At 36.4% G+C, this 21326-nt stretch overlaps 1 protein-coding gene across 3 annotated transcripts in view; it reads left to right on the top strand.

The window, feature by feature from the left end:
• The window catches only part of LOC150105379 (vesicle-associated membrane protein 3-like), a 138732-nt gene that overhangs the window by 104017 nt on the left and 13389 nt on the right, over positions 1-21326 (top strand). For all 3 annotated transcript variants that reach the window (XM_090394750.1, XM_090394749.1, XM_090394751.1), the window contains exon 5: positions 14323-14374. In XM_090394750.1, the coding sequence (XP_090250876.1) occupies positions 14323-14374 (52 nt within the window). The remainder of the gene's footprint in view (positions 1-14322; positions 14375-21326) is intronic.

The following is a 21326-nucleotide window of genomic DNA, read 5'->3' as shown; positions in this document are numbered from 1 at the left end:
GTTTGAAGTAGAATAAGTGGAAGAAAGCCCCACCCCAACATTACCTGTTTGGGAAAAAAAAAAAAAAGTTGAGAACCAACTACTGATCCAATGTCCAATCTTCATTATCTCATGATGTATCCCATTACAACATTATTTCAGCTATATCCACCTTAATGCTGAGGATTCAAACAGTCACTAGAACTTTGGGACTTTATCCCACCAGATTGCATTCTATATCAAAACTACATACATGATAATATAACATTCATATTATGGCATCTGGGGCATTGCTTGGTTATACAAGCCCTTCTCTCATATTTTTTGTCAGATTAACACAAACAGTCACTTGCTAGAACAACCTCAACAAATTGAAGATAATCACCATTAATATAAGAAGCATCAGTGGAAAAGAGATGTAACTAACAGAAGAATTAGAAAAAAATGTTGACTTAATTGCTGTAGCTGAGGCCAAAATGAGATCCTTCTAAATAATAAGTGATTTTCCATGTATTCAGATCAGGGAAAGGATGGAGTAGTTAAGTATTTACAAAATAAGAAGCTAAATTTGCTGAATTGGAGTCAAGTAATTTTTAAGTTGAGTGGGTAAATTTCAAAATTACAAACCGGATAGTAAAACTTTTTATATCCTCCTGTAGAATGTTTGTTGGAGCATTGTGTTCAACATTCTCATACATCACTTGAGTTTAGCTACTTTAACATGTAATTTAGCATTCACACATTTTCACTGGTAACCAAAGCATGGTGGTTACCAGTGTAACCACCATGAAGTTCTTAATTTTCTATCTTTAAAGATAACTTTGTCTATTGAATCAGAATTTTGTTCAGTCTGACATTCAGTTTCTCTATCTAGTTCTTTTTAAACACTTTTATTTTTTGACAATAATATTATATATTTGGATTTACAGTTTTCATCTGAAAGTTGTTCAATTTTGATTTTTTTCAAAACTTTGGTATACATTTTTCTATTTCAAATGCTCTGTACACACTTATCTTGAACCAAACCGAAGACAATGCTATCAAATAATAACCATCTATGACATTAATAACCGTAGTTGTATGTTCACTCCATGTGAATTTCAAAATGGTAAACTAGATAGTAAGACTTACTGTATCCTTGTCCTGTAAAATGTCTTGCTTAAGGTGTGGTAACACGTTTGTTAAGATTTAAGTGCTGGGAAAAACTCATGATGAAGGTTTAATGGAGTGAAACAGCACTAGGAAATGATAAAAAATTGTATTTAATGCTTCCAGTGTTTCATTTCAGTTAAAGAAACATCATCAAGGAGTACAAAATGATACTTGTAGTCTGCACGCGCATGCACACAAAGGCAGCACAAAACTGACTGAAACATGTGGACTAAAGTAGAATCCTACTGGGGGAGGCTCTATAGACACCTGTCAGCAGCCTAGGATGTAAACTGGAATCTCAAAGTATGTGTTTCTCATATTTTGGGAAGTTTTATGCAACCATATTTATTCAAATTAGGCTGATTTTTAAGAGCAGTAGCAGATTTTAAAAATGTCTTTCTTTTCTAAATTTACTGTGATGGAGGATGATGGTATTTTTCCAAGTAATTCTGTGAGCTGTATGCAAATCATGGTCTGCAAGGCCAGGTTGATTTTGCCTTGCAGACTGCAGATGCATTTTTTGTTCTTTCATTCGGATGGTAGCAGATCTTCCTGTCTGTCTGTCCATAGTAGGCCTGCTTGCAGAAACAAGGAACTCTATTTCATCTGGAACTGAGAGGAAGTTTGTCTTTAGTGGAAAGATACTAAAGACACACACATTTTTGTAATGTGGAATTTTGAAAAACAACTCCTTGACTCAGACACTCTCAAACCTTTAAATAGAAAATACAACATGTAGATGTTGTATTTTCTATTTGGTCTCGTGACACAGACACATTAGACACTTCTCTGTCACTTCAGTAGTCTTCACTCTAGAATCCAATTTACAATGGAAAAGGAAAGTAATAGTAGTCTGGTTTTTCTAGATATCTTGGGTCACTTGCCTGCCTAATGTTAACCTGTCCTTTTCAGTATATGGGAAATCTGCTCACATAGGCAGATACATTCACAAACTTTCCCATCTCTCTCTCTATGCATTTATGACACTAATAAAGACACTAACCCATACAGCTTATAACCTTTGTTTTAATGAAACCTCTCTTGCAGCAGAACTTAATCATACACTTTTCTATCTAATGGCTACAGTTCTCAGTTCCCACAACATCAAAAAATAATCAGGTCTTTCCCCAATCCACAACCTTCTCTTCAGAAAGATTTTAGTAAGTTCAATGCATATCAGAAAAACTATCCAGAATCTTATAGAAATGCAATCTTTGCATCACTTTCACCACTCTTATCTGCTCCAATAAAGAAAAACTCTCTAATCCTGTCAGTTCCAGGTGTAGTGAGTTCTGTGTTCTTGCAAGTTGGCCTACTATGGACAGACAGAAAGATCGGCTACCATTTGAATAGAAGAAGATAAAAAATACATCTGCAGTCATTGTGACTATGGTCAATCTAGCCTTGCAGATTACAAAATCAATTGGAAAAATACCTTCATACTCCATCACAGTAAATTTAGATGCGAAAGACTGTTTTTAGAATTTGCTGCTGCTCTTAAAAATCAGCCTAATTTGAATAAATAAGGTTGCATAAAACTTTCCAAAATATGGAAAACACTAATACTTCAAGATCCCAGTTTACATCCCAGGCTGCTGACAGGTGTCTATAGAGGGAATCCCACTTAGTTTAGTCCACGTTTTTCAGTTTTATGCTGCTTTTGTGTGTGTGTGTGTGCGCGCACGCGCGTGCTACAAGTGTCATTTTGTACTCCCTAACGATGTCTCTGTATCTGAGATGAAATATTGGAAGCATTAAATGTAATTTTTAATCATTTCCTAGTGCTGTTTCACTCCATAAACTTCTATCATGAGTTTTTCCCCAGCACGTAAGCCTTAACACACATGTTACCATGCCTGAAGCAAGAGATTCTACAGGACAAGAATACAGTAGGTCTTGCTATCCATTTTACCATTTTGAAATTCACGTGGAATGAACACACAATTAAGGTTATTAAAGTCATAGATGGTTATTATTTAATAGCATTGTCTTCAGTTTGGTTCAAGATAAGAGTGTACAGGGCATTTAAAATAGAAATAGATCTCCACCTTGTATTGAATTGGATAACAATGAACATTTCTTTGAAAAGAAAAATGTGTACCAAAGTTTTGAAAAGAATCAAAATTTAATAACTTTCAGATGAAAACTGTAAATCCAAATATATAATATTATTGTCAAAAAATGAAAGTGTTTAAAAAGAACTAGATAGAGAAACTGAATGTCAGACTGAACAAAATTCTGATTCAATAGATGAAGTTATCTTGAAAGATAGAAAATTAAGAACTACATGGTGGTTACAAGAATGCTGGTAAAATAGCATCTTATCTTAGAGATACGGAGAAAAATGTGTAAATGCTAAATTACATGTAAAAGTAGCTAAACTCAAGTGATGGAAAGATTTTGAAATGAGCATGGAAGATAACATGGTCATCTCTCACAATAAACTTATACAGACCACAGTTTGTTGCAGTAAATTTCTTTTAGAATAAAACATTCAACTTCTTATTGGGATATTTCAGCAGTTTGTTAGTCATGGGAAGATTATGGTTCATCGAAAGAATAAAGAAGATATCATAAAAAGTGACAACATTCTGGAAGGTATTCAGAAAAGTTTAGAAATGGATGCAAGAGTACTGTAAAAGGAATCAGTTGATAAAGGTGACAAATGATGCATATAAAGATTTTCTGGATGTCTGGAGTAATAACTTACAAAGATGATTAAATGAGAGAACACGGTAAAAAATAATCTACAGATATGCATTTGGGAGCACTTAAAATACCTCAGATAGAAAAAAGCCATTAGTTGAACCTGAAATGCAGCTGGAGAAGTTATTATATTCAACCAGAAATACTGAAATTTGGAGGTGTGAGTGTTTTACAGTGGCTACATTGCATAATTCAGAAGGCCTGGTCGGAATGTTGAATTGCAGATGATTGCATTGAGTCCTGATCCTAGCTTGTCCTTCAGAACAAGCTAGGATCAGGTCAAATAAGAATTGTCAGGATCAGATTTTTGATTTAAGACATTTGACTTATGAGTTTATAACAAGGATTTGAATTTAAGTTTTAGATTTGAAAAGGTATATGATAAGGTTCCAAGAAAAAATGCTCATCAAAGCACTTCATTTATGTGGGGTAAATGGGAGAGCAGCAAAGTATTACCCGTACTTAAGGTGAATGTCAGAAGTTAGAACTGAAGGAGTACCAGGAAGATGGTTTTAAGTGAAATGCAAAGCATGTTATCATTGGAAATAATTACGAAGAGAGAACGATTTCGACTTTGAGTTCGTCTGGTTCAGACCCATCAAACGTGTACAAAGATGTCTATATGTATACAGCACTAAAAAAGAATAGAGATCTGCAAGTTGTCCAACTGTGTCATGCAGAGTGCAAACAAGAGTATACAAAAGAACATGCAGGTAGATTATTATGTCTATACATGAATGCTAGGAATATCAGAAACAAAGGGGTAGAGTTTGTTGCCCTTGGTCAATATGTTGGGACTTCAGATTGTAGGCAATACTGAGACCTGGCTATCAGAATCAGACATACTAACTAGTATTGAATGTAAAGGGTACAGTGTTTTTATGAAGGATAGACAGGAAAGTAGAGGAGGTGGGCATTGCTGCTAATGATATTGTATGACTTCAATCCAGTTAGCATTGAGACCTAATGATTGTAGCATTACTACTAACAGTATTTCACATGGCAGTGAGTTTGAATCTATGTGGTGTGAGGTGGAATCTAACAAGATCAATTGCATAGTGGGGTGTTGTTACAGACCTAGTGGATCAGTTGCAAGAAATACATCACCAAATAGAGATGATGGTTGCAAAAAGAATAATCATAATGAGAGACTTTAAGTATCCAAATATTGATTGGTTATCAGTAAAATCTCTTGAGATGAATGAAACTGAGTTTATTAAGCTGTCGGAGACAACTTCCTCAAGCATCTGACAGAAATAACTTGAGGTCAAAGTGTTTTGATTATAGTGATTTGATTTGATTCTAGTGTCAGAGGATGTTTCAGTTAAAGACATAAGTATTCTACATCGGTTGGTGTCAGTGATCATGTGGTACTCACTTGGGAAAGGACTAAATTTATGAATGTTCCATTCAGAAAAGGTTACATACTGAACTACAAAGTAGAAAATTATGACCAGCCAAGGAGTATACTGTGTTCAGTGGAATAGGACCAGTTGCTGGATGGGAAGAATATCAACAGTGCATGGGAAGCATTTAAACAATATTTAAATGATGCGATATATATCAGAATGTGTCCAGAGAGTTCAAAGAATAAATAAGGTAGGAATCAAATGGATGTGTAATCTTATTAAGCAAGAGATTTGTAAGAAATGGATGTGTAAGGAATACCGTGTGCATAAAGATAATGTCCATTATGGAATTTATAAGCAACAGGCTAGAATAGTCACAACTGTTGTACAAAAAGCTAAGTCTGATTATGAAAAGAAACTGGCTCTGCAAGCTAAAGACAATCCACAAGAATTCTGTTGATATGCTGCAAGTAAAAGAAAGAATGAATATGAAAGAATAATTTTTCTGAATGCAGATGTGTGAGGGTCACAGATGATCTGACCCTCACATTGTTTGTCACATTAGTTGAACAACTCATTAGTTGTTCAACTAATAAGTACTCATTATTCATTTTGCCTAAAAGCTATCAACCTGGTGTATGAAACATTGAGTTCACTGCCACCCTTTTCACTGAATGAAGAAACTCAGGTATATGAAGAGGAGGTGTTAAAACTGTTGCACAAACTGAATAAGAATTCAGCAATACTGACTGATGGGATATCAGCATATGTGCTATAAGAGTGTTCAGCTGAACTGGCTATAACCTTTGCCCAGGCTATGTAATTTGAGTCTCAGAACAAGGAAGATTCTACAGGAATGAAAAGAATGTATGGTAATCACGTTGCACAAGGGTAGTGAAAAGACTGGGTCTCTACTTTGCAATAAGCAGCATGGGTTTACCAAGGGAAGGTCATGTTTTAACATCTTGCTCACATTCTATAATGATGTTACTACTGAATTAGACAAGGAGAATGGATACACCATGATACTTTATTGTGGTAAGGCTTTTGACAGAATACAGCATGGAAGACTCTTACATAAATTGAAGAATGTGGGGTTGGATTATAAATATTAACATGGATGACCGACAGATATCAAAAAGTGGTATACAGGGAATGTGAGTCTGCAAGATTTAAGGTAACCACTGGTTTACCACAAGGATCAGTCCTTGGTACCCTGTTGTTCAATCTGTACATTAATGATATTGAGAAGGATTTGAACAGGCAACATACAGCTATTTGCTGATGATGATGATGATACAAAGATTGGTACAGTAATCAAGAATGTTGCTGATATGCAGTACTTAAAGAATCATTTGAATATGCGGGAATTGTGGGCATAGGAAAATGGATGTCAGTAAATGCACTTTGGCATGATTAGATATCCAATGTCATATTATATTGGTGGGATTATGCTAGAAGAAATTCATCAGGCTAGGGATCTTGGAGTGTTATTAGAAGACAATGTAGCAGAGATTGGAAATACACCTCAGTAGATAATTGTAATGCTGAAACAAACTTTGATATGTAAAGATAAGGATGTCATTTTGCCTCTTTACAAGGCCTTGATAAGATCCCGCTTGAGCTATTGTGTTGCAGGTCTGGTTTCCTGGTTTCTGTTGTGATTCTGATACAGTTGGAGAGAGTGCAAAGGAGAATGTTAAAAATGTTATCAGGGTCATGGGATACTGATTATGAAGACAGATTGAGAATTTGTAGACTGCAGACACCAGCAAACAGGAAAAAGAGGGGTGATATCGTTGTGATGTACAAACTTCTGAAAGGGTCATACAGGATTTCAGTAGAAGGAATTTTTCATTTTATGAGGGTGAAGAAATAAGAGGGCATCCTTGAAAACTGAGAATGAATGCTGCTAAGATGATGATTGAGGGCTAGATTTTTCTCTCATAGGATGGTGCATGATTGGAATGGATTGCCGTTGGATGTTGTGCATGTACAAGCAGTGTGAATGAAATCAATAAGTATGATAGCTGGTCCATGTAGTATGTGGCTTCCCTCAATTAGTCCTGACTCCCTTGGAGATCTCTATTAATAATAATATTGTTATTATTATTATTATCCCACTGTTTTGCTATCTTTAACTTTTGGATCTGACAGTTTAGTTAGAAATAAAGTTGATCAGACTAGAGACAACAGATATAAGAGGTTCTGAGAAAAATTAGGAGAGTGAACAGATGGCATTGGTGGTAGTATCATATGAAAAATTTGAGGGATATTAGGAATGTGTTAGCAGAACTAATGTGTGTGTGAGGAATACTTAAACAGAATAGGAGAGAAAAGGTTAGGTTTTTAGCAACATACAAAAAACTTTGTATGTTGCTAAAAACCAAAACAATTAAATTTACTATTTAAGAAACTGGGGATAGGGAGTGCTCTAGTGGTCAAAGCTGTGTAACTGAGAGGAGCCTTCCACATAGCCTTTAAAGGAATGCATAAAACTGACCGAATCTTCTGACCTAATGTCCAATCCACGCCTGTGCGGTTAGCTGAGTGGTTACACACTCCGCAACTATTTGCCTGGGAAAGGAGTGTCCTGCGTTCGATTCTCATCGCCGATGTGAGGAGCTTAAGGATCTTTCTCAGACATAGCCAAGTTAGCCGGTCTTGGGTGTGGACTGCAGGGTTTTCCCCCAGTTTATCTGGGTTTTTCCTTCTGTAAGCATGCAAACCGGTCTTAAGAACATAACGCTTCAATTACACCTGGTTGAGTGAGGAGGTAATGACCCCCACCTCGTAGTGAGTTGTGAAACCCAGAAATCAGAGGCCAAGACCCTACATGGGGCTGTAGTGCCGGAGAAGAAGAAGAAGAATGTCCAATCCACACTTTCTTGTGGTGCACCCTGTTAGGTGTCTACCTGGATACTGAACAAACAAGGATGGACTGGCAGTTTGGGATTTAGCCTACAAAATTGTATTCTTTTTGGTTTTTTGACCCACAAATAAAATGATGGTACAACATGACAGAATTTCATGCCGGCTGGGACATTGCCCAGTTAAACAAGGGCCCCATTGTTTATGCCTGGGAACCAGGGTAAACAGCAAAAGTCAGCTACTGGAATAAATCCTAAAACACACACTAACTCAACATCACCAGAGTTCAAGATTTGTACTATCAAGATAAGAAGCCTGAATGGCAAAGAAATGGTGCTGGCTGAGGGATTGGATAAGTACCTGATCGATATAATAGGGGTGACTGAAACAAAAAAAGACAAACTGGTGCGATCTTTCTAAGCAATAAATACAAAATGTTATATTCAGCCAGTAGCAATCAAGGAAAAGAAATTAGTGGATTCAACACTAAATATGAGGCTAATCTTGAATGGCAGGCAATATCAAGTAGAGTGATATGGGCAAATATCAGAATGGGGAACTGGATAATGAAATTTACTTGTGCCTATGGTCCCACAGGAGATTCTACTAAGGTAGAAGTGGAGGAATTTTTTGAAGCTTTACAGAAAGCAGCTGACACAATAAAAAAGGAAAAGTTGGTCCTTGTTGTGGATCTAAATAACAGAGTAGGAAATGATTATCAGACATACAAAAATGTATTGGGAAAATTTGGAGAAAAAAGCAAAGCTAATAATAATGACAAATATCTGTTGGATTTCTGCTCAGGACATGGACTAGTTATTACTAACACCATGTTCCAACATAAAAATGTGCACAAATTCACATGAAGAGAAGCGGCAAGGAATAAGCAAAGTCTCATTGACTATGTTATTGTTGATAGTGATGTTTTCTCCCTGGTGCAGGACACCAGAGTGTACACAGGATTTGAAATTGGAAGTGATCACCATTTAGTCTTGAGCAGGATAAAATTGAATTTCATATTGAAAAGAAGAACTTGTAAGAAAGTTTTAAAGTGAATAAAAGTTGAGTAGCTCTCAGTTGTCAACTGTAGACAGAAATACACAAAGATTATTGAAGAAAAAATGAAAGCGTTTGAGAACAGGAACCAAGCCTTGAAGAAAACCCTGATTGATTCAGCTAGAGAGGCATGTGGTGAGGTTGTCTGCAAGGATAGAAAAATCAGAACTCCATGGTGGACACAGGAAGTTAAAGAGGCAGTGAAGGAAAAGAAGAAAGCATATCAAAAGTTCCTGGCAAATAAGTCAGCTTGTGCTCTTAGAGAATACAGAGACAAATGTAAGAAAGCTAAACAAAAGTCATGGGCAGACTTTGGCAAGAACATAGAAAATAAATATCAGGAAGGTGGTAAAATATTCTGGAATATTTTTCCTAAAGTTCAGAAATTTAGGAAAGAATGCTGTAAAAGGAAGTAGAGACGATAAAGGTGACATGAAAACTGGAGAAAAGATATCATTGTATTGTGTAATTACTTCAAAAAATTGCTAAAGAAAACAAGCAGTGACAGCACAGTTATAAAAAAAACACTCATCAGGCATGCAATCAGGAATACATACTTGAAGTAGAAAAAGACATCAAAAGCCTGAAAATGTGGAAAGGCAGTAGGAGTAGATGATATTTGACCAGAAATACTCAAGGTATAAAAATCTTGCAGTGGCTGCACTGCATAGTTCAGAATGCTTGGACAGAGGGACAAATTCTAGATGATTGAAGTGGAGCTCTCATAGTACTCATATACAAAGAAAGGGAAATAAAAATGTGAGAATTACAGATGTATTTCCCTACTGAGTGTTCCTGGTAAGATTTATGCAAGTATACTTGTATGAAAGTTGAGATGGATTGTGTAAGAGAAGCTTGGTGAAGAACAAGCTGGATTCAGGCCAAATAGAGGCTGTCAGGATCAGATTTTCACTTTATGACAAATAATTGAGAAATCGTGGGAATATAACAAAAATTTGTATTTAAGTTTTGGAGACCTTCAAAAGGCACATGACAAGGTGCTAAGAGAGAAGCTATACAAAACACTACAGTTATATGGTGTCAATGGGGGCATTCTATCAAGCAATAATTAGTCTTTATTTGAATTGTCAGTCAGCAATTAGAAATGAAGTACAGAAGGAGATGGTTTGATATTAAATCTGGTGTCAGACAAGGATGTACATTATCTCTTCTGTTATTCATTATCTATATGGATCACATTATGAAGGAAAGCAGTATTAAACCTGATATCAAAATTGGAGATGTTAATCTCAGCTCTTTACTTTATGCACATGATGTTATTCTTTTAAATAAATCCAGTACAAGACTGCAAAATTCCCTGATTAAATTGAATAACTGTTGTAATAGATATGGTATGAAGGTTAGCAGTAACAAGACAAAGATACTGAAAATAGGCCGAATCATTGAAAATATCAAGTGCATCATGAATGGAGAACCTATAGAACAAGTAAAACGTTTCAGCTGCTTAGACACAATTTTTAGTGAAGGTGGTAATTTAAATATGGAAATAGACAACAGAATCAACAAAGCCAGTATGTTAGGAAGTCAACTGAATAAATTTATATGTAATAAGAGATAACTTAGTCAAAACACTAAATTAGCTGTATACAAGACAGTGTTCAAACAAATTTTAACTTATGGAGCTGAGTTAGGGTTTCGAAATGGAACAATTAATCAAAGACTGGAAACCTCTGATATGAGTTGTGAGAAAGATTAGGGGACTGTCCAGGTGGCATCAATGACAGTATCATATTAAAAACGAGGATATTAGATAGATATTAGATATAAATCCAGAAGATAGAAATATATAAGTTTGGACAGTATTTGAGTGCTTACAAGTGACAAAAATTTGAAGGAAACTGGTGAGAGGAGATTAGTATCCTCTATTATTCCCTTCTTTCAGAGTACATGTCACAAATTTGATTATTCTTTGTTTCTTTTCAAAGTGATGTGTAAAGAAATTCCTCTATAATTATTACTGTCTTTTTTATTTTTGCTTTTATTAATTGGTATAATGAGAGTTCTCCAACTCCATTATACTCGCAGATGAACAGTCTGCATGTCAGAATTCTATCTTGGGCATTGGATATTTGTGAATGTCTTCAGATGGCACGTGAATTTCACTGCCCAGTAGGAGATCGTGCTTAATTGAAGGCATGAAGTGACTTGAAAAAGTTCCACATTTGGTCTTTAATGCAAGACTTCCAGATTATCTACCCCTAACCTACCATCAGTACTAATACTAGAATGTTATAAATTTCCAATATTGCATGTGTTTCATTTGCATTAAAAAAAAATCTGGGATTCTCCAGTCTGTCATAAAGGTTTTGGATTCTTGTGTATCTGTTGCAGATTTTCCTCTATTTCATCTGCCTTCCACATTTTAGGTTTTTTTGATGATCATTGCTATCTCACACATTGATATGTGTACCTATCTGCATTCTGTTGTGATATGCAATCACTGTTTTATCATTTGTCACTTCATTTAATTTTGCTCTAGATTTTTTATGACTCCCATCTATGAAAGTTTTTTTTTAATCTACAGTACATTCATACTGTGTGTGAGCCAAGAATTTTTTCTGTTTTTTAATTTTATTTTTAAAATGTTTACAGTCTGGAAATCCTGCTCTAGAAATATAACCTTTTCAGTCCACTTCAGGACTTCAGTAAGTGGGATGGTGCTTTCAAACTGAGTGATGAAATTCATCTCCTATATCTTCAGTTTCTAAGCATTTTTAGCAGCCTCCAAAACAATAGGCCACCTTCCTGATACAGGTAACTTTCTCTATAGGCAAACACCATTATAATAACAAACTCTTTAACTATAACATAATAATATTCATCATCTATTATTATTAAGAGACCCCTCCATGGAGTCGGAGTCTCATCGAAGGAGGCCACATGTCACACATATTCCAGCTGTCATATCTTTTCTTGAATTCATTCACACTACTTGCAGTTACTATTTCCAGAGGGTGATCCATTCCAATCATGCACATACAAATGACTTTTGCTATTTTCACTTTCACAATTCCTGATATGTACTCTCAAAAGTTATACAGAATATCCTTCTAGTACAGTGCCTCATCCATAATGACATTAATTCTCGTTTGGTTCATTAGTCAATCATTACATAAAATTTTTTTAATATGGGAAATTTAATGGGAAAATAGATAATTTGTTCCAACCCCTAAAAATCCTGATATTTTGTGCTGTAAAATTTCCTTCCTAAAAAAACTGTATGGTTGTAAACAATTTATGACTTCTATTTAAAATATATGTAAAAAGAATATCCTTGTTTTTATCCTTGATATAGCAACAGCTGCTTTCCCATCGAATTGCCTGAACAAGCCAAATAAGTTTCTTTAGCTGAAGAAACTATGCAAACTTTGGCTTGCTTAAACTTAAGTAAAAGATAAAAACTAGAATTATAATTTACCATCAAGTGTAATTTACTTTCTGACCCAGTGAAAACATTTGTCACAATTAAATTTAAAACAAAATATAGTACTCTCTCTCTCTCTCTGTGTGTTGACAAATTAAAAAATATGGTGTGTATTCCATATTCACTCAAGGCTATTGTTTGGCATAACATGCAATTCATATATTTTTTTAATCCCAGCAAATTTCTTTTAAAATTAATATATGATTTAATAAATTTAAAATTAAATTTATTAAATCACATATTTTAGGCACTAACTTGATGTAGAACATCATACTTTGCCGGTCTGGTTGGCCGAGTGATTAGCATATCTGCTTTCCAGCCAAATGGCTGCAGGTTCAAATCCCCTTATGGGCATGGATGTTTGTGATTGTCTGTGAAAATAATAGTGTTGTTGGTTGGTGGTGATGGTGGTGTAGTTATGGTTAGTTGTAGATGGTGGATTAAGTGGTGGAGACAGACAGTTGTAGAGTAGGTGCCCTCCCTCGATGAGTCTTTGGACTTCCTGGAGGTGTTATGTAATAATAATAATAACAAAAAACAAATTATTATCACTATTATTATGGGCAACTCCAAGGAGTCCTTAGACTCATTGAGAGAGGCCCTAAACATCACAAGAACAACTATTCAACATCCACACAGTATCTATCATTGCCTTGAACTCATTCACAGTCATGGCACACACACACACACACAACAGACTCTGGCAGCTTATTCCACTAATTCACCACTCTCCAAGTAAAAAACCTAGTTCTAACACCCTTGCTAACCACACTCATATTATAATTAAATTATATCACACTACACATTATTACTATTATTATGGGCAACTCCAAGGAGTCCTTAGACTCATCGAGAGAGGCTCTAAACATCACAAGAACAACTATTCAACATCCACACAGTATCTATCATTGCCTTGAACTCATTCACAGTCATAGCGCGCGCACACACACACAACAGACTCTGGCAGCTTATTCCACTAATTCACCACTCTCCAAGTAAAAAACCTAGTTCTAACACCCTTGCTAACCACACTCTTATATTATAATTAAATTATATCATGCTACACAGTATTAATAAGATATGGTCACTTAAAAAGATGCAGAATGCAGCCATCTTTTGATGAGCAGTACTAAACAATAATATTTGCAAAACTGAATCCAAAAAAATATTTAATTTACCAATATAAAATTCTGAGATGTTCACAGTGTGAAAACATACAACAGAAAGAAAGGTTTATTCAAATTCAAAGATGCTGTTGAACAACAATTTAACTATGGCAGTTTGTTTTAGGAATCAATTTGTTAATATGGATTATTATGGCATACTCAGGAATAAAATGTTTATTCCTGAGTAAGTATGCCATAATGCATAGGAAATATGCTGAATTAAAGAATTTTTGACTAATGTTTTCTGGATCCAGTGGTTGTACTGGATTTCTACTGGAAGTAGAATCCAGTACAACCACAGAAGCTAATTATCTGTCTTTATTGTTATTTATAATTTATACAGTATTGAGCCTGACTTTCAAACAGAAGATATTAATCTTAGTGCTTTACTCCATTTGGTCATCTGTGTCCAGTAATATACTCTGTGCAAATTAAACTAATATCATCTGTTTATTTTAAATCAACTTAAATTTAAAATATTAAATACTAATTTATTATTTAAAGTATTAAACAGCTTATTAATGCTTGCCGATTTTTTTAAGAATGCAACCATTCAGTAAATTTGGTTTTTTTTTCAACAAGATACATTTAATTTCAGATGATCGCCATCATGGTTGGTATTGGCGTAGTAATCATAGTTGTAATTGGAGGTGAGTTTTCAGCCATTTATAATGCTTAATATATGTATACAAAAGCTGAGTATGTGTGCATTTGTTGTATTTATAAAATTCTACTTTTCTATTAAAATTCATGCCAGTTTGAACCATGTAAATAAGAAGGAAATTATTACCAGATGTCTAATGAGGCTATTTTTTGATGACAGGCAACCAAGACTCAGCAATGATCTTACTTTTCAACAAACATCATGAGTAATGCTTCCTATTCTAATTAGACTCCTTCCTCAGTCACCTCGATAGTCTTCATCCAAGAATCCAGTTTAAAATGTTAGAGGAAAATAATAGTTTACCCTTCCTTGGCACCTTAGTAACACGCCATCCTAATGATCATCTTTCCTTCACCATATATAGAAAACCCACTCACACAGGCAGATACATTCATAAACTTTCCCACCACCACTTCCCTCAACAATATGGTATTATTAAAACTCTAACCAATAAAGCGTATAATCTTTGTTTCAGTAGAACCTCTCTTTCAACCGAACTCAACCACATACCCAACACCTTCCTTTCCAATGAATTACAGAATTAAAAAAATAATCAGTTCCTCCCCCATTCCTCGGCCATCGCTTCAGGATTTCAGAAATGCCATTGGTGGCACATCAGAAAAATAGCCAGGTTTTTAAAAAAAAAGTACAACCTCTACACAGCTTTTAAGCCCCACCGGAAACTTGCTACCCTTATCCGTTCTACCAAAGATCAGTTCCCTCCTCTCTCAGTGCATCAAGTATATAAAGTACCCTGTTCCTGCAAGTCGTCCTGCTTTGGACAAACTGGTAGATCAGCAACTATCCATTTAGAAGAACACAACATTCAGAAGAACACAATCTTCTGACCTATTGTGCATCTGCAATCACGATTATGGTCAACCTGGCCTTTGTAGACCATGTATTGAATACTACCCCCATGCTCCACCATAATAAACTTGAAAGGAAAGACTGTGTTTAGAATCTACAGCAATACTCAGAAATCAACAAAATTTAAATAAATCAGGTGCATAAAACTTGCCAAAATTTGGGAAACCATAATTGTCACAGTTCCCACTTTACATCTTAGGCCACCAAAAATGCCCATAGAGGGTGCACCACCTAGATAAAACATTAGAGTAACTAACGTGTTTCATTTAGTATTGTGTGCGTGTGTTACAAGAGTTATTTGTAATTACTGTTTAGTGGAATATTTACAGCACTAGGAAAGGATTAAAAACTAATTTTAATGCTGTAAATATTCCATTAAATCTCCAGCATGATATTTTAAGGAATGCATTGAACAAACCAGGGCTTCTGACCTATTGTTCATTCCTCAGATTCTCATGGTGTGCCCCATTAGCAAACAAGGATAGACTGCCACTTTGGGATAAAGCCAACCAAATTGTATTCTTATTAGCTTAAACCAAATAAAATAATGGTACAGTATGACGCCACATACCCATTTGTATTTATAAGAGAACCAAGGTGAAAAGCAAATAGGTAAACTACTGGAACAAATCCAACTCAGCACCAGCAGAGTACAGGTTTGGCACCATCAGCTTAAGAAGAATTAATGGAAATAGATATCGAACTAGCAGAAGAATTGGATAAATACCAGATCAACATAATAGTTGGTTACTGAAATAAAGAGGACAAAAATAGTTGCATTCTTTCTAAGCAGCAAATACAGGATATTATATTCAGGCAACGGTAATCGAGGAAAAGGAATAGCTATAGTTTTCAACACTAAGTATGAGGATAATCTTCTTGCAGGCAGTAGCAAGTAGAGTGATTATGGGCTAATATTAGAATAGGAAACTGGACAATAAGACTTATTTGTTCCTATAGTCCTACAAAAAGTTTGACTAAGGAAAAAGTGGAAGAATTTTTCAGGTCATTAGAGAAGGCAGCTGACACAACAAAAAGAAAAAAGTTGGTCTTGGTTAGAAATCTAAACAGCAGAGTAGGAAATAATTATCGGACATGTGGAAATGTTTTGGGCTCTGCCTTTGAAGAAAAGAGCAAAACTAACAATGCTAATAATGAGAAATACCTGTTAGATTTCTGCTCAGCACATGGACTAGTTATTACTAATACCATAAATTTTAATTTCTTATTGAAAAGAAGAGTGTGTAAGAAAGTTTTGAAACAAATCAAAGCTGTTCAGCTATCAGAGGTGAATTGTAGACTCAAATACACAAACATCTTTAAAGAAAAAAATGAAAGAGTTTGAAAATAAGAACTAAACCTTGGAAATTGATATATGAATGATAGTATAAATGGTTTCTCAGAGAACAAAACAGATGAGATAGATGCATTGAGTGAGATCGCGTTGTTGAATAGTGCGATAGAAAGAGCAAAACAGCAGCTAGAGTGCATGAACAAAAGTAGACTGAATGAACCAACCAATAATAAAAGGTATGACAGGAAAAATAGACGTATGAATGTGAACATGAACAAAATGAAGGATAGAGTGCTGTATGGAGACTCGTTAGTACGAGGTGTGTTAGTAGAGGATTTGACAAAATCGTACCAACCTGGTGCGACCATAAAGGACGTAACTGCGTCTATTAGAGAGCAAAAGGAAAGGGTGAAAGAAATAATTGTTGTGGCAGGTACGAATGATTTGAAAGGAGATAAAATGGAAATGATAGAAGACCTGAATGAATTGTATGAGGTAGCAAAAGAAAAGAGTGAGAGAGTTAGAATGATTAGTCTTTTGCCACGGTATGACAGTGAAATGTTTAAAAGGAGGGCTATAATTGCGAATGACTTTATGCGTGGGTTATGTATGACGAGTGGTGTGGAATTTATGGATGTGTGGAGTGAGTTTGATGGGCGAAAGGATCTATATAAGATGGATAATAAAAGGTATAAAAGAAGACTTGAGAAAGTGTTGCTGAATGTAGTGGATGTGCAAATTCAGGGAAACTAGATTTGTTAGGGGGGGGGGAGTAGAGATACAGTCCTTATGGAGGCAGTTGAATGTAAGAATGAATATAATATGCCAGAGCAAATAAGGACAACAAATCTGAGTGGGATAGTTAATATAAGGCATCAAGGTAGGGTTGGGGCTATTGGGGGTCTTAAATTCATGTACACTAATACTAGGAGTATTAGGAACAAGAAGGAAGAGTTTTTGGCCATGGTTGGCACTTCCAGACCACAGGTTATAGGTATTAGTGAAACATGGCTGACTGTAGATGATATAACTAGTGGGATTGAATGTGATGGGTATAGTGTGTTCAGGAATGACAGAGAGAATAAAATGGGGGAAGGAGTATTGTTGATGATAGCTGATGAGCTCCAGCCAAGGAGAATAGAAGTTGAATTGCAGGATAGAGAAAAGAGCACATTTGAGGCCATTTGGTGTGAGATTGTGGCTAACAGAACTAAATATACAATTGGGTGCTGCTATAGACCAGGTGATGGAAAAGATGGTGGTGACAGTATGCACAAGCAAATAGAAGAAATGGGTGGAAGGAGGGTGATTATTATGGGAGATTTCAACTATGGTCGCATTGATTGGAGTGAGGAGAGGACACATGGGAGGAAGGAACTGGATTTTATGCGGTTATTAAGGGATAACTATCTGCGACAGCATGTAATGGAAAATACTAGGGGTCAGAGAGTGCTTGACCTAGTAATTACATCTGAGGATTTGGCTGTAACAAATATGACCACATTGCCACCAATCGGTGAGAGTGATCATTATTATTATTATTATTATTATTTATTATTAAAACAAGACCTCATGGAGTCAAAGACTCATCTAGGAGGTCCTTTTATCTCACACACATCTCATCATACCAGGTCTTAAACACATTCAAACTCCTTGCAGACACCACACTCTCAGGCAAGGCATTCCAATCATTCACAACTCTGCACGAAAAAAACCTGCCTCTCACTCCCCTACTCGCACCCTCTTTATACAGTTTCCAGGTATGACCTCTGGTTCTCCCCTGATCTCCCACTATTCTCTGTAGAACTTCTCCACCATTGATCCTATAACAACCCCTTACCAACTTGTAGGTCTCTATCATATCTCCCCTCTTCTTTCTCTCCACTAGACTCTGCAAATTACATCTTTTCAATCTTTCCTCATACTCGACATTCCAGAGGTCAGAAACTACCTTATTCAGTCGCCTTTGCACCCTTTCCAACATCTCTTCATCCTTCTGAAAACCAGGTGACCAAATCTGGGCACAATAGTCCATGTGTGGCCTAATCAAAGCCTTATACAATGGAACAAGAATCTCCCTACTTCTACACGTCAGTGTCTTCCTCATCATTCCCAGAAGTCTTTGTGTTGTCTTCACAATTTTGGCGATGTGTCCCCTAAATTTTAGATCCTTATCCACTATCACTCCCAGATCTCTTAATTCCTCTACTTCCAACAATATATTCTCACCAAGCATAAATTCTGCATCCCATCTTTGTTTTCCAAATTTTAAAACCTTACATTTTGCAACATTGAACTCGCATCCCCATTTGCTTGCCCAATCACTCAATTTATTCAAGTCTTCTTGCAAGGCCACAACATCTTCACTACTCTTTATGGTTCGTCCCAACTTTGCATCATCTGCAAACAACTGAATATCTCCATCCAAATCTTCGCCAATATCATTAATATACAAGTTAAATAGTAATGGCCCTAAAACAGATCCCTGTGGCACTCCACTAGTGACTTTCCTTTTCCTGGATATTGCACCCCCATACACAACTTGTTGATACCTATCAGATAGCCAGTCTCCAATCCAATGCACTAATCTAATATCCAACCCCATCTGCTCTAGTTTGACTGTCAACTTATCATGAGGTACTCTATCGAAAGCTTTTGCAAAATCCAAGTATATTACTGTGTATCCTTCTCCTCTGTCCAAGGAAGCAGTCACTTTATTGTAATAAGTAAGTAGATTACTAAAACACGACCTCCCTTTAGCAAATCCATGCTGTCCATCAAAGATTATACCATTGTTGTCAACCCAACTCTGGATCCTAGTTCTCACAAGCTTCTCCAACAACTTAACCACAACACCTGACACACAGATAGGCCTATAGTTTGATGCTTGAGTTCGATCACCTCCTTTATGAAGTGGCACAATCTTGCCCTCCTTCCACTCTTTAGGGACTTGACCAAGTGCAAGACTCGTATTAAAAAAATATGTCAAGGCAGGTGTCAACACTCTGGCACATTCCTTCAGAATACGCGGTGATATATTATCAAGTCCCACAGCCTTATTTACATCTAGTTTACTCAACTCCCCAAACACCTCTTGCTCACTTACAGTCAGTCTCTCCTCCCCATCATCAACTGCTCTTAATCTCTCCATGAAGTCACATTCACAAGATTGAAAGATCTTTATGAACTGCTCATTAAGTATCTCCACCACACATTCTGCAACAGCTGTCTTTATACCATTTCCTCCAATCAATGTCATCCTTCCATAATCATTCTTTCTTTTGCTGGCTACATATCGAAAGAACTCCCTAGGATTCTTTTTAGCTTCATTAGCTAACTGCTGTTCATACCTCTCTTTAGCTACTCTCACCAACCAAGTCACTCTCCTTGCCTGGTCTTTGTAGAACTCATGAAATTGGTTACTTCCACTTCTCTTATGCTGCCTCCACAATGCCCTTTTTCTCTGTATTGCATGCTTAATCTCTTTATTCATCCATCTCACACCTAACTTATTTAACCTTCTCACCCGTGGTATACATTTAGACATTGCATCCACTAAATATTTTTTGAAAATCCCCCAAGCTGCATTGATATCTTTTCCAGCTAACTCCTCATTCCATGCTACACCTGCAAGCTGTCTCCTGAGCTCTTCATAATCACCCCCCCTTGTAGTTCCACATATACCCTTTTTTCACAGGGGTCCTTGCACTGCTGGCAACCACCCAAGTAATCACCTCATGGTCACTTTCACCAATTGGTGGATGATTTGATACCTCATTGATAATTACATCCTCCGATGAGATGACCAAATCCAAGACCCTTAATCCTCTTGTGCCCTCTGTTACATACTGTCTGAGGTAGTTATCCCTCAAAAACTCAAGAAACTCATTTTCTTTACTTCCAGTTGCTATCTCTTCATTCCAGTCTATATTGCCATAATTAAAATCACCCATAATGATCACCCTTTTCTTATTTGCTTGGCTTATTTGACTATACATTTCACTATCACCACCATCCACATTACCAGGTCTATAACAACATCCCACCAAGTATTTGATTCTATTCACCTCTATCTCACACCATACTGCCTCAAAACCACTGGCCCCATTTCCCTCTTGCATCTCTATCTTGTATGGACATAACTCTTTCTCTATCATCAATAGCACTCCCCCTCCCTTTTTACCCCTTCTATCCTCACGAAACACATCATACCTTTCCATCTCTATTCCTGTCAGGATGTCATCCTCATCTAACCATGTCTCACTTATTCCGACAATCTCTGGGTGCACAGACGCAATTAGTGCAACCATTTCATCCGCCTTGTTTCTTATACTTCTAGCATTGGTATACAAACACAACAACTCATTTCTGGATCTACAGCTAGTTCCACTGATACCCCTCACTCGATGTGATCTCTCCATGCTGGACTGGGGCCATTTCCCTTTCTGCTTCTTCATTTTAGAACCCTTTGCAATTCCATCTGTTTCCTTTTGATCCCTGATCATCCCATTACTTTCCTGCCTACACATTCTCTCACCTCCTCTTGGAGCATCCACCTTTCTCACGCTGTGTATCCCTGTCCACCCTGAGCCTCGCCGTTTCCCTGCTCCTCTTGCACACCCATTCTCTCATTTTCTATACTCATACCACTCACTTCCACATTCATTTCCACTCCTTCAATCTCTCCTGTCTTACTCTCCTGCTCTTCCACATCACTCCCCTCTCGATCTGATTCATTCTCTCTATTCACTTCTCTACCTTCCAGCAGCAGTCT

Source organism: Typopeltis vanoorti, chromosome 6 (assembly GCF_054136105.1).
Source record: "Typopeltis vanoorti isolate ZY-2024b chromosome 6, IOZ_Tvanoo_1.0, whole genome shotgun sequence".
NCBI classification, from domain to species: Eukaryota; Metazoa; Arthropoda; class Arachnida; order Uropygi; family Thelyphonidae; genus Typopeltis; species Typopeltis vanoorti.
The sequence above is the reverse complement of the archived record's forward strand: the minus strand, read 5'-3'. Positions and strand labels throughout refer to the sequence as shown.